We start from the raw sequence: 14,614 nt of genomic DNA, 5'->3' as shown, positions 1-14,614 counted from the left end.
CATTCCCTGATAAATGTATTGTGCTAATTTGGATATTTGACTGACATTTCCAGTAGACATAAGCAAAGTATATCGGTACATACATGGATGATTATAATATTTTGGCTTTATCAATAGTACTCTTAGATCACGTAGTGCAGGACAGCAAAACATAAAGTGTATTTCATTTTCTTCAGCCAATTTACACAGACGACACAACAAATCTTCCTCACTCCGTTCACTATACCTACATCTGTGTACAGCAAGATCCGATACACCGAACCTAAATTTAGTTAGTGCACTTTTCACATAGCTGCTCATTTCCATATCTATATACGCTTCAGTACTGCTTCCGGTCTTAAACAATCTGTATGTAGAAAATCGATCACTGCTTTGCATATGGTCGTTCCAGTCTTGCCATCTGCAATCTATCAATCGTTGTCTAAAACATTTCAAAAATCCACCAATACTGTCCACCCCTTGGTTGTACCATACATCTGCAAACCCATGAGAGAACAAACACTTTCGAACATCCGTCGCCCATGTAATCTTGCCATTACAATCTAAATTATAGAGAACTTTGTATGCTTTACATGGAATCTTAGAATTTTCCATTCTTGTTAATTTTAGCCAATATGTAATGCACTTTACATATGAGTTTAGATATATTGGGAATCTTCCCAATTCACCATACACAAGGTCGTTTGGTGTTCTCATGTCTACATGTAGGAATCGTTTCATGGCGAACAAGTGCAGTTTTTCTATTTCCGTACCTATTTGGAAAGCCCTAATCTCAGCACCATATTGCACAATCGGTTGAACTTGAGAATCAAACAATTTCGTAAACAATTTGTAAGAACTACTCTCTAACTTGTGCAACACACGAAGTATACCAAACACTGCCCGTTTACCCCTACTTACCAAATCTTGACAGGAAACATTAAAACTGAGTCTCGTGGAAAAAATATTCCTGGATACTTATAAGCGTTAACAACAACTCTATCTGCACCATAATTCCATTTTTCACAACTAGCTAAATATCTTTCTTTATTTGGTGTTTAACGTCGTTTTCAACCACGAAGGTTATATTGCGACGGGGAAAGGGGGGAGATGGGATATAGTCCAGGCATCTTAGCCACTTTAGTGAAGGGAACGTTGAAGTGACAATGACTAGGTTTAAAATGTCCCTTATCAGAAAGTTCAACCTCAGTCCTTTGATGTTTATTAAACACATTTTCATATAAAGTTGGCGCTTCATACGGAAAAATGGCTTTGAAATTGACCCAAATCCTTCTTTGGGCTCTGTAAATGTCGTTTGGGGGTATGGTTGTAAAATGGTATCTACTGGTCACCCCAATGTATAAACTGAAAACTCTTTCTGCACCAGAACACGCAGAAAGGATTGTATCTGCCTGATGTCTGATGCTTTTCAAAATCCCCAACCACTAACACCTTCAAAACGGACTTTAACTGACACTGTTGTTTTTCCCTATATAATCCTTACTATTTTTCCGAGACGTCGTCGTGTTGTGTATTTAGCTTGCCACACCCTCATACATGGTCCTAAAAGTTAAAGTTGAAGAAAATACTAAAGATAAATGAAAAAGCTGACGCAGTGTCATTCGCACCGTGAATCCCCCCATGGGAACATACTAAAGTCTGGTTCCAAATAGGCTCAATTTCCTTCTATTTCTTTGTATTTCTGCCTCGTAGGGGTAGGGGTGTTCAAACCAAAGGCACCTTTAAACCAAAATTCAAATCACACATCTTACAATACTAAGACACTCAGCAGTAAAAGGGTGTCTGCTGGTAAAAAATTCCAAACAATCCTAAAAGTACTTCACTACTAAAAGTGCTTTTAAAAAGAGCCGTTATTTTTCCCTCTATATTCAGTATTGTGTTTTCTGCGAACATGTAGTCTATTTAGATGGTTGTCGTGTGCACTTGAGTTGCTAAAGCGTTTTCAGTTGGGCATATGTCGAAAAGCAAAGAATTAGCCCTTTGAAAACCATCAGAACTGTCACACAAAAATAACATTTACCTATCTCACCAACTGACCAAACATAGGGCTTTTCCTTATGTATTATGTATTGTCGTGTTTTTTGTAGCATACTTGTGAAAACAGCCACCACTGTTGTAAATGATACTTTAAAGAGCATTATTTCATTTTTACAGTTGAAGGACAACCTGGACTGCCGTATATTACAGCTGTTTTACAATCAGCCAAAATTTTCTTAACAAACGTATGTTAAGAACAACTCCCATAGTGAAATTGAAGGAAAACAAATTGAAAATCCCCCTGCCATAGAGGAGCTAAAGAATCAACAATAAACGACTGCATGGATAGCTTGATGCACGAATGCATTGCGGACATGTTTGTCTCCAACCAAGAGAAAGTTCCAAAAAATCCCTTTTGTGCTTCTTATTATACAGTGACGTCAAAGACAGCCTTTTCTGCTGTTCATACATTCAGGGGTTATGGTTACACTAAACGACGTAGTTGTAGCCATACTGCCATCCAGATTTATTTCTTCCTTGCGAGCAGTCACAGGGTGTTTGTGCTGTCTGCCAACCGTTAGATGACCCCGCCCAAGTCTGTTAAGGGACCGTTTGACCGTTATAGAACGCGTCTTTTTGATTTTTTGGCACAGTTGGAAACGGTTGATTTTTATCCCTACCATTGTTTCCAAACATTATATAGGAATGTTTTGTGAACAACGGATAATAGCCGCTACTCGCATGTGTAGCAAAAGTGAGCGTACATACTCACCCTGGTCGTCCAGCCGTTGTCCGTTGCCCGTCTTTATCTGTCTGTACTGAACATTACCTTTGGATATTTCTCCAACGCTATGAAGTGAAGAAACACCAAATGTTGCAAAATGTTGTATGACCCCAAGAGCTCAAAAAAGATACTTGAGAACCTTGACCTTACCTTAAGGTCAAGGTCACAGGGAGAATGAATGTGGTCTAAAAACTGCAAAATTTCACATTGTGCCAGTTTTCTGGAAAACAAATTAAAACAGCGGGCTTAGTTTTGTATGGTATACAAGAAAAAGAAAGCCTTATCTTCTGATACCATTTTGATTGACCTCGCTTCAATGTCAAGGTCAGAGGAGCCCTTCAAAGTTGAATTGTAGACATATTTTGATGTGAGCTTGCCCCTTTAACTTTACTATGGACGATATCTCTTACAAACTTAAACACTGAGTGGGCCTTTGTTAGAATTTCATAGTGATCCACATCTGGCCACATGTCGTCAGTGTCAAGGTCACATTGACCCCTATCAAAAATGTGACCAAGACGGGTAAAGAAATCACTATTTAAAAGTGACCATGTGTCTTGATAAAAAGTGTTAAAAAGCACCATTATCCTTTGTATAATTATGTTGAATTACTGGTCTTATGTTCAGTGACCTTGGCCCTTGACTTTGGGTCAAGGTCATATGTATTTTCGTAAGAGAAATGTGTAAAACAATTTGTATCGAATGATGCTATTGACAGTTTCAATTGTTTGACCTTGAATTTCGAGGTCACATAAAGGTGAAAGTCATGTAAAGGATACAGTTAGCATGTTTCAATGTATATTTTATGAACCAGCTGTAAGACAAGTCCTACGGGCCTAACGCTTTCTTGCATTGAAATGCCTTTTCTCTTTTGCCTTCTTCTACGGTACCCCTTGGTTATAGAGGATCCAGCTCTGTATACTTGGTTTTACTAAGTGCCTGTCTATAACAGCGAAGGGTGAATGTCGTAAACCAACTCACTGCGCACAACTTGCTTCAAGGTCAAGGTCACAGGGGACATAAAATAATGTTGTTCAAAAACAGTAAATTTTCACATTTTCACAATTTTCTCCCACGTTATTGAGAATGACGACCTTAGCTACAAGTGTTATTTAGGTCAAAGCAAGCCCTATCTATTGATACCAGTTTGGTTGACCTTGCTTCAAGGTCAAGGTCACAGGGGACCTTCAAAGTTGGATTGTATACATGTTTTGAAGTGACCTTGACCCTGAACTATGAAAAAAATCTTTCAAACTTCATAATTGTGTGGGGCACATGTTATATACTGATATTGAGCCACATTTAGTCACATATCATCAAGGTCAAGGTCACTTTGCCCCTTATGAAATGTGACTGAAACGGGCAATTGAATCACTAAAAGTGACAATGGTCTCTTTGTAGAAAGTGCCAATAAGTATGTTTATGCTTCCTATGTCTTGAATTGATAGCCTTGTGATGTGTGACCTTTGATGATCTTGACCTTGGCCAAAGGTCATGTGTAATTTGGTAGGAAAAATCTGTAAACCAGTTCTAATAGTGTACAATGTCCTTGCCAGCTTCAGTTGTTAGACCTTCACCTTCAAGGTCACCTGAAGGTCAAGGTCACTTTAAGACAAAGGTCAAGCATGAGAGTCGCATGGGCTTTGCTTTGTTAAGATTTTTTACCAAGAGACATGGATTTCTTTACCCGGCTTGGTCACATTTTTCATAGGGGTCAATGTGACCTTGACCCTAACGATATGTGACCAGATGTGGCTCACTATGAAATTCTAACAAACGCCCCACTCAGTGTTTAAGTTTGTAAGAGATATCGTCCATAGTAAAGTTAAAGGGGCAAGCTCACATCAAAATATGTCTACAATTCAACTTTGAAGGGCTCCTCTGACCTTGACATTGAAGCGAGGTCAATCAAAATGGTATCAGAAGATAAGGCTTTCTTTTTCTTGTATACCATACAAAACTAAGCCCGCTGTTTTTAATTTGTTTTCCAGAAAACTGGCACAATGTGAAATTTTGCAGTTTTTAGACCACATTCATTCTCCCTGTGACCTTGACCTTAAGGTAAGGTCAAGGTTCTCAAGTATCTTTTTTGAGCTCTTGGGGTCATACAACATTTTGCAACATTTGGTGTTTCTTCACTTCATAGCGTTGGAGAAATATCCAAAGGTAATGTTCAGTACAGACAGATAAAGACGGGCAACGGACAACGGCTGGACGACCAGGGTGAGTATGTACGCTCACTTTTGCTACACATGCGAGTAGCGGCTATTATCCGTTGTTCACAAAACATTCCTATATAATGTTTGGAAACAATGGTAGGGATAAAAATCAACCGTTTCCAACTGTGCCAAAAAATCAAAAAGACGCGTTCTATAACGGTCAAACGGTCCCTTAACAGACTTGGGCGGGGTCATCTAACGGTTGGCAGACAGCACAAACACCCTGTGACTGCTCGCAAGGAAGAAATAAATCTGAATGGCAGTATGGCTACAACTACGTCGTTTAGTGTAACCATAACCCCTGAATGTATGAACAGCAGAAAAGGCTGTCTTTGACGTCACTGTATAATAAGAAGCACAAAAGGGATTTTTTGGAACTTTCTCTTGGTTGGAGACAAACATGTCCGCAATGCATTCGTGCATCAAGCTATCCATGCAGTCGTTTATTGTTGATTCTTTAGCTCCTCTATGGCAGGGGGATTTTCAATTTGTTTTCCTTCAATTTCACTATGGGAGTTGTTCTTAACATACGTTTGTTAAGAAAATTTTGGCTGATTGTAAAACAGCTGTAATATACGGCAGTCCAGGTTGTCCTTCAACTGTAAAAATGAAATAATGCTCTTTAAAGTATCATTTACAACAGTGGTGGCTGTTTTCACAAGTATGCTACAAAAAACACGACAATACATAATACATAAGGAAAAGCCCTATGTTTGGTCAGTTGGTGAGATAGGTAAATGTTATTTTTGTGTGACAGTTCTGATGGTTTTCAAAGGGCTAATTCTTTGCTTTTCGACATATGCCCAACTGAAAACGCTTTAGCAACTCAAGTGCACACGACAACCATCTAAATAGACTACATGTTCGCAGAAAACACAATACTGAATATAGAGGGAAAAAATAACGGCTCTTTTTAAAAGCACTTTTAGTAGTGAAGTACTTTTAGGATTGTTTGGAATTTTTTACCAGCAGACACCCTTTTACTGCTGAGTGTCTTAGTATTGTAGGATGTGTGATTTGAATTTTGGTTTAAAGGTGCCTTTGGTTTGAACACCCCTACCCCTACGAGGCAGAAATACAAAGAAATAGAAGGAAATTGAGCCTACTTGGAACCAGACTTTAGTATGTTCCCATGGGGGGATTCACGGTGCGAATGACACTGCGTCAGCTGTTTCATTTATCTTTAGTATTTTCTTCAACTTTAACTTTTAGGACCATGTATGAGGTTGTGGCAAGCTAAATACACAACACGACGACGTCTCGGAAAAATAGTAAGGATTATATAGGGAAAAACAACAGTGTCAGTTAAAGTCCGTTTTGAAGGTGTTAGTGGTTGGGGATTTTGAAAAGCATCAGACATCAGGCAGATACAATCCTTTCTGCGTGTTCTGGTGCAGAAAGAGTTTTCAGTTTATACATTGGGGTGACCAGTAGATACCATTTTACAACCATACCCCCAAACGACATTTACAGAGCCCAAAGAAGGATTTGGGTCAATTTCAAAGCCATTTTTCCGTATGAAGCGCCAACTTTATATGAAAATGTGTTTAATAAACATCAAAGGACTGAGGTTGAACTTTCTGATAAGGGACATTTTAAACCTAGTCATTGTCACTTCAACGTTGTTCTCTAATATGCCTGGACTAATAGAGCCACTTGTCAATTGTTTCTTGTTCACAAAAGCACTAATCAAAAATTTGCTCCAGGGGCTTGCAACGTAGTACAAAATATTACCTTACTGGGAGAATGCAAGTTTCCAGTACAAAGGACTTAACATTTCTTACATACTGCTTGACTAAAATATTCACAAAAATTGACTGTATTCTACCCCCCGCGGGTTAGGGGGAAGAATTTACCCGATGCTCCCCAGCATGTCGTAAGAGGCGACTAACGGATTCTGTTTCTCCTTTTACCCTTGTTAAGTGTTTCTTGTATAGAATATAGTCAATGTTTGTAAAGATTTTAGTCAAGCAGGATGTAAGAAATGTTAAGTCCTTTGTACTGGAAACTTTCATTCTCCCAGTAAGGTAATAAATTATATTGTGCTACGTTGCAAGCCCCTGTAGCAATTTTTTTATTAGTGCTTTTGTGAACAAGAAACAATTAACAAGTGGCTCTATCCCATCTCCCCCCCTTTCCCCGTCGCGATATAACCTTCGTGGTTGAAAACGACGTTAAACACCAAATAAATAAAGAAAGAAAGAATGACTATATTCTATACAAGAAACACTTAACAAGGGTAAAAGGAGAAACAGAATCCGTTAGTCGCCTCTTACGACATGCTGGGGAGCATCGGATAAATTCTTCCCCCTAACCCGCAGGGGGTAGCTAAATATCCTCCTTCACGGAAAACAATAATATTAGTTTTGTTCATATTAACTTTCAACTCCAATCGAGAAGCTGCATTGTACACATTATTCAGCTGTCTTTGCAAGCCAACAACAGTTGTGGAGAGCAGTACAATGTCATCAGCAAAAAGCAATATGAAAAATTCAACAAAATCAAATGTCACACCATGTTTTCCATTTTTCATTACTTCCAAAGCTAATTCATTACTGAATAACGAAAACAACACAGGGCTACATACATCACCTTGTTTTACCCCAAATGTACAATTGATTACATCAGTAAATTTAGCGCCACATCTTATTTTAGCTTTCACATCCAAATACATGCTTTTCACACAACGATGCAATTTTCCTCTAATACCGTTTTTCATAAGTACAGGCCACAGAAGTTTCCTAGAAATCGAATGCCGAATCAACAAATGCTACATACAATTTTCTGTTATTTGTGAACTGTTTCTGAATGGCCGCCAGGAGTGTAAAGATATGGTCAACTGTTGAATGATCTTTTTACATTTAGTCAAGTTTTGACTAAATGTTTTAACGTAGAGGGGGAATCGAGACAAGGGTCGTGGTGTATGTGTGTGTATGTGTGTGTGTGTGTGTGTGTGTGTGTGTGTGTGTGTGTGTGTGTGTGTGTGTGTGTGTGTGTGTGTCTGTCTGTGCGTGTGTGTGTGCGAAAGGCAGCGAAAGTGACGAGCCTGTTTGGCGCGGCAGCGGTTGCGCTGTGCTTCAGAACACGCTTTACTGTACCTCTCTTCGTTTTAACTTTCTGAGCGTGTTTTTAATCCAAACATATCATATCTATATGTTTTTGGAATCAGGAACCGACAAGGAATAAGATGAAAGTGTTTTTAAATTGATTTCGAAAATTTAATTTTGATCATAATATTTATATTTTTAATTTTCAGAGCTTGTTTTTAATCCAAATATAACATATTTATATGTTTTTGGAATCAGGAAATGAAAAAGAATAAGATGAACGTAAATTTGGATCGTTTTATAATTTTTTTGTTGTTGTACAATTTTCAGATTTTTAATGACCAAAGTCATTAATTAATTTTTAAGCCACCAAACTGAAATGCAATACCGAAGTCCGGCCTTTGTCGAAGATTGCTTTACAAAAATGTCAATCAATTTAATTGAAAAATGAGGGTGTGACAGTGCCGCCTCAACTTTTACAAAAAGCCGGATATGACGTAAACAAAGACATGTATCCAACAAAATAAGAAAAAAATCCAAGGATATCATTCCCAGGAACTCTCATGTAAAATTTCATAAAGATTGGTCTAGTAGTTTAGTCTGAATCGCTCTACACACACACACACACACAGACACACACGCACACACACACATACACCACGACCCTCGTTTCGATCCCCCCTCTACGTTAAAACATTTAGTCAAAACTTGACTATTAGTCAAAACTTGACTAAATGTAAAAATCGAGCAAACAGCTCACCCCACTGCAGCGAATACGGCAAGCATACGAGGACTCAGTTTGTCAGAGCGCGAAGAAAACGTGACCGTCTCGTACCGAGTCCCGGCGCATAAGCATAATTAGAGAGAGAGAATGAGAGATTCAGATTCAGATTCAGATTCAAAACTTTAATACAAAGGGATAAAGGTTTTAGGCAATGCCTAATCTTCCAACCTGTCCCTTTTAGACATACATGACATTATACATTACAATTATATATTTATATAACATGTATTGAACAGCCAAACGAATAACTAATTAACTAAGAATTTGTAATTAGGTTAAAAGTAACAAAACACTAGTTATAATAACGTGGTTCATTGATTAATAAAATGATGATTAAGATGTTATGCAGTAACAGTTATGATTTTAAAGCGTAGGGAGAGAATTATTTTTGACAAAGATATTTTCGAACATTTTTTTTAAAAGATGAAAGGGTTTGACATGTTTTACAGTACATTGGAAGTATATTCCACACAAGCGATCCCCAGTAGGATAAACTAGATTTATACAAATCAATGCGTGGGAGCGGTAGCGTATAATTCAAAAGCCTCGCTCTACCAGGAGGACGCTCAAACAGGTCTTGGATGTATGAAGGTGTTTCATGGTTGTACATTTTAAACATGAAAACACTAGCATTTAAAAAGAACTGCTGATGTAGAGAGAGAGAATTAGAGAGAGAGAGAATGAGAGAGAGAATTAGAGAGAGAGAGAGAATTAGAGAAAGAAAGAGAAAGAATGAAAGAGAGAGAATTAGAGAGAGAGAATTAGAGAGAGAGAGAATTAGAGAGAGAGAGAATTAGAGAAAGAAAGAGAAAGAATGAAAGAGAGAGAATTAGAGAGAGAGAATTAGAGAGAGAGAATTAGAGAGAGAGAGAGAGAGAGAGAGAGAGAGAGAGAGAGAGAGAGAGAGAGAGAGAGAGAGAGAGAGAGAGAGAGAGAAATGATTTGTGCCATCTGAATTCTACTGTCTTTTTTGGTTTATCTGAATTTTTAAGCTTTCGTGTGTCTTGCTGTATTCGTTTACGTGTGTGTGTGTGTGTGTGTGTGTGTGTGTGTGTGTGAAGTGCGTACGTGCATGTGTGTGCGTGTTTAAAGCTTATCCGAATCTCACTGTCTTTCTGGACCTGGACTTCTTTTGCTTGTTTGAAACGCGCAATCTGTTGTGTTTGTCTGGATTCCATGGTCTTTGTATGGTTGTATGACTCCCGCTGATTCCACGGTCTTTGAATGGTTGTATGACTCCCGCTGATTCCACGGTCTTTGTATGGTTGTATGACTCCCGCTGATTCCACGGTCTTTGTATGGTTGTATGACTCCCGCTGATTCCACGGTCTTTGTATGGTTGTATGACTCCCGCTGATTCAGGGAACGAGCTTCGGGAAAGCGGAGGACGTGTGCTCGGCCATGTTCTGCAGAAACCCCAGCACGCAGTCATCCTGTACCCTCAACACCGCAGCCGCTGGCACGTGCTGTGGCAATGGAAAGGTAGAGGATATATATCAATATAAAGTATATCATGTTCGATAACATCAAAGACATACTTGTCTATTCTGTCTTTGGAATTGGTGCACGGTTTTATGTAGTGACACAACCATTGTCGTAGAGTGCGTATACATCCGGTTTGCTCCCCGCCAAAAGGCTGATGTATTCCGTCTTCGGGGGACTACGTGGGTTTGGCTTCAAAGTTTTCCTTCTTCTAGGAGAGTTTCCTTCCATGGGTGATGAGCACGGTTTAAGGCCATGTACCCTGAACACTGCTGCTTCCCCCACTTGCTGTTGGGAAGGAAAGGTAGGGTATATAGGACCGATAATATTAAAGACATGCTTGTCTATTCTGTCTTTGGAATTGGTGCACGGTTTGAGGCCATGTACGTTGAACACTGGTGCTGTCGCAACTTGCTGTTGGGAATGGAAAGGTAAAGTATATACCACCAACCACGACCATCCACCAACAAACATCAGCAGAAACCTCACCAACGGCAATTGCAGAGAGGTTTCAGGCATTATATACGTTTAGGCATTATGTGTAATGCCTAGTGGTCACGGGCCTGAACATGTCAGGCATTACACGTAATGCCTGGTTTCACTTAATGCCTTTAACAGGTTTCAGGCATTACAATGATTTTCAGGCATTACATGTTGGTATTTTGTTACATGTTGGCATGTTGGTATTACGTGTAATGCCTAGTGGTCACAGGCATTACGCGTAATGCCTGGTTTAAATTAATGCCTGTAACATATATATATATATATGATCTATAACATCAAAGACATTCCTGTTTATTCTGTCATGGAATTGGGTCACGGTTAAGGCCATATACTTTGAACACTGCTGCTTCCCCCATTTGCTGTGGAAATGGAGAGGTACGTAGGGTATATGATAAGCATTTGACCAGTAGCAGACGATGAATTGTTGATAACATCTAAGAAACTCTGGTCTTTTCTATCTTTGGAATTAGTGTGCAGTTGGAGAATGGTTTTGCAAGCCTGGGCAATGTTGAAATTGTATGCCGTGGTCAGATTTCCGATTCAGTTCATCTGTGTATTTCCTTCCGTGTCAGCAAAAGTACATTCGACTAGCAGATTAATTCTGTGAGGTTTTAGGAACTTAAATCTGTAATCTATAGTAAGTTCCACTGCTGCCACAAGAATGTGGGGAACTACCGTCTGCAAAGAGTACCCCAAAACTACATTTTAAGATTTTAATAATTTAACGTTGAAACACTAATCTTTACATATGCCGTTCAGATTTATCTCCAGGAGTATTACTTTGATATGTTGGATGATGATCGAGACGTGACAATGGTGTTTCAGTGGTGTTCTGGGGGGCAGTGTGTCAGTTCAGACAAAGCGAACTGCTACGTGAGTGGTGAGTACTCTCCCTCTACTGATGGTATACAGTGGGATCCCCTATTATGATACCCTGATTTCAGAATCCCCTCCCTATTATGGCCTTGCTTTTTCAGATTATCTATCAGGGGCGGATCCAGGGGGGAGGAGGGGGGGGGGGAGGGGGGTTCCTGGGTTTCCGGAAACCCCCCTAGCCTAAAAAAACCCAAAACAAGTCGCGTAAGGCGAAAATACAACATTTAGTCAAGTAGCTGTCGAACTCACAGAATGAAACTGAACGCAATGCAACGCAGCAAGACCGTATACTCGTAGCATCGTCAGTCCACCGCGCACGGCAAAGGCAGTGAAATTGACAGGAAGAGCGGGGTAGTACTTGCGCTGAGAAGGATAGCACGCTTTTCTGTACCTCTCTTTGTTTTAACTTTCTGAGTGTGTTTTTAATCCAAACATATCATATCTATATGTTTTTGGAATCAGGAACCGACAAGGAATAAGATGAAAGTGTTTTTAAATTGATTTCAAAAAATAATTTTGATAATATTTTTTATATATTTAATTTTTAGAGCTTTTTTGTAATCCGAATATAACATATTTATATGTTTTTGGAATCAGAAAATGATGAAGAATAAGATGAACGTAAATTTGGATCGTTTTATAATTTTTTTATTTTTTACAATTTTCAGATTTTTAATGACCAAAGTCATTAATTAATTTTTAAGCCACCAAGCTGAAATGCAATACCGAAGTTCGGGCTTCGTCGAAGACTACTTGACCAAAATTTCAACCAATTTGGTTGAAAAATGAGAGCGTGACAGTGCCGCCTCAACTTTCACGAAAAGCTGGATATGACGTCATCAAAGACATTTATCAAAAAAATGAAAAAAAAATTCGGGGATATCATACCCAGGAACTTCCATGTCAAATTTCATAAAGATCGGTCCAGTAGTTTGGTCTGAATCGCTCTACACGCACGCACACACGCACGCACACACGCACACACACACATACACCACGACCCTCGTTTCGATTCCCCCTCGATGTTAAAACATTTAGTCAAAACTTGACTAAATGTAAAAAAGAAGAAAAAAACCAACTTATGGCTCAGATTGCACCAGATTGCTCCATTTTCCTTGATTTTTACCTTGACCCCCCAAGGAGCCGGCCTTTGTCTTCTAAGTGGCGGTTTGTGAAAGTAGTTGGGTAATTTGTTTGTTCAGGTTACACCAGATCGGTCAATTAATCATTGTCCTTGTTTTGATCCAAATTTGTCTTGTTAAATTTACTTTTTGGAAGGTGTATTAGGGGAAGTTTCTTGGCTCAGATTGCACCAGTTTGCTCCATTTTCCTTGTTTATATCAAAACATTTCGGAGGTTCGAACGCTTCGCGCCCTCAACTAAATGCTTCGCGTCGTCGAATTGTCCCTTAAAAAATGTGCCCCCTCCCCCCCCCTAAAAATGACGTGATCCACCCCTGTCTGTTCATAACTTCTGTAATTGTACCCCCATATTCAGACCCCCTCCTTTCTAGGATATCATTTTCTCAGATTTTTGAAGATCTTATAAGAGGGGTTCCTTTGTATCAAAACGGTTAGTTGTTTGAACGAATCTTTACAGATAAAACAAAACATTTACGAGTACGTCGACCTAATGGTCTTTGTAGTGTACCGACATGCACATGATTATGAGATAAATACTAATTATTCAAGTTTTGTTTAAGTCATTTATTTAAAGTTTATTTTTTGAAATTTATTTCAGTTATTTACATGCTATTGAAAGGCGAAACTATCCAGCATGCAACGCGGCAGACAGTGGCCGTTAAACTGATGAACATGACTGTGCAAGCTGATAATTTTATTCGCTTTTTCGCTTTTTCGATGTTGCAGTCACGTTTCTGTATTGTTTGTAATTTATTTTACAGACACCTGTCCGTTCGGCCAGAGAGAAGGTCCAGTTTATCAGAACAAAACCTGTGAGGAATTGGACTCTGCCGTCTGCTACGATGAGAACTTTCGCCAAGTTTGTTGTCTGATGTGTGACAATGCACGCACAGGCGTCGTTGGTAAGAGAGAGAGAGAGAGAGAGAGAGAGAGAGAGAGAGAGAGAGAGAGAGAGAGAGAGAGAGAGAGAGAGAGAGAGAGAGAGAGAGAGAGAGAGAGAGATCAAATCAAATCAAATCAAATCAAATCAAATTTCTTTTTACGAGGGTTGTGGCATAAGCAATATAAGTAGAGGTTACATGCCGAGTCTCAGTGATTATCAAAAATAATGGTCGAAGTTAGCGGATCATGAAAAATGCGAGCTTCAGCGAGCTTTTTCATGACCGCGAACTGAGACCATTATTTTTGATAATCACTGAGACGAGGTATGTAACCTCTTTATCCCTCCTTTCTTCAGTTATTCAAAGAAAAGAGGAGTTTTTGTGCGAAAGTTTGATCGAATCATATTCACCCAACCAGTCTACCTGCGCAGGCGATCGATTAATGCGCGGTTGAATAGTTCCGTGCAAATCATTCAATTTTGTTAACACTTCTTGTCAGTTTCCATGTTTTGAACTAAAATCAAGTACACAGTTATGTTGTCATTCTGCTGTGGCGGTAAAGGCAGATAGTGTGTGTTCTGTTCATGTTTTGGTATCGCTCAGGAAATGTTCTTTCCTCGAATGTGACTAGCAGACGAAGTTTTACACCCGTGTTCCAACGCTAAAAACTGTATGAAGTTTAGTTTTCTGGGGCAAAATAGTGTATGAAACCGCTGCATGTTCTTCAAGTTGATTAAATGTTTGTAATTGATTGCGTGTGATCTGTTTATAAAATGAAATATTGTTGAAAACTGACCGTCGGATTGCAGTCTTGTAGATGCAGCCGAAATCTGGAAGGGGAACTACTCGTGTCGCTAGACAAAGTATGAGAGTTACTTTTCCTTGGAATCTTGCTAGCGATAAACGATTGTGCACGGC

General features: G+C 39.2%; 1 protein-coding gene and 1 long non-coding RNA gene across 4 annotated transcripts in view; one reads left to right on the top strand and one right to left on the bottom strand.

The window, feature by feature from the left end:
- Positions 1-14,614, top strand: part of LOC138971789 (metalloprotease mig-17-like) — a 46,763-nt gene that overhangs the window by 24,823 nt on the left and 7,326 nt on the right. For 2 of the 3 annotated variants that reach the window (XM_070344601.1, XM_070344604.1), the window contains exons 14-16: positions 10,174-10,293; positions 11,623-11,677; positions 13,577-13,717. In XM_070344601.1, coding sequence (XP_070200702.1) covers positions 10,174-10,293; positions 11,623-11,677; positions 13,577-13,717 — 316 coding nt within the window. The remainder of the gene's footprint in view (positions 1-10,173; positions 10,294-11,622; positions 11,678-13,576; positions 13,718-14,614) is intronic. The other variant, XM_070344602.1, reaches the window with a different exon arrangement.
- Positions 1-14,614, bottom strand: part of LOC138971792 (uncharacterized) — a 67,283-nt gene that overhangs the window by 50,986 nt on the left and 1,683 nt on the right. The gene's annotated exons all lie outside the window — the stretch shown is intronic.

This window comes from Littorina saxatilis, linkage group LG7 (assembly GCF_037325665.1).
Source record: "Littorina saxatilis isolate snail1 linkage group LG7, US_GU_Lsax_2.0, whole genome shotgun sequence".
NCBI lineage: Eukaryota > Metazoa > Mollusca > Gastropoda > Littorinimorpha > Littorinidae > Littorina > Littorina saxatilis.
This window is presented reverse-complemented; position numbering and strand designations above follow the sequence as displayed.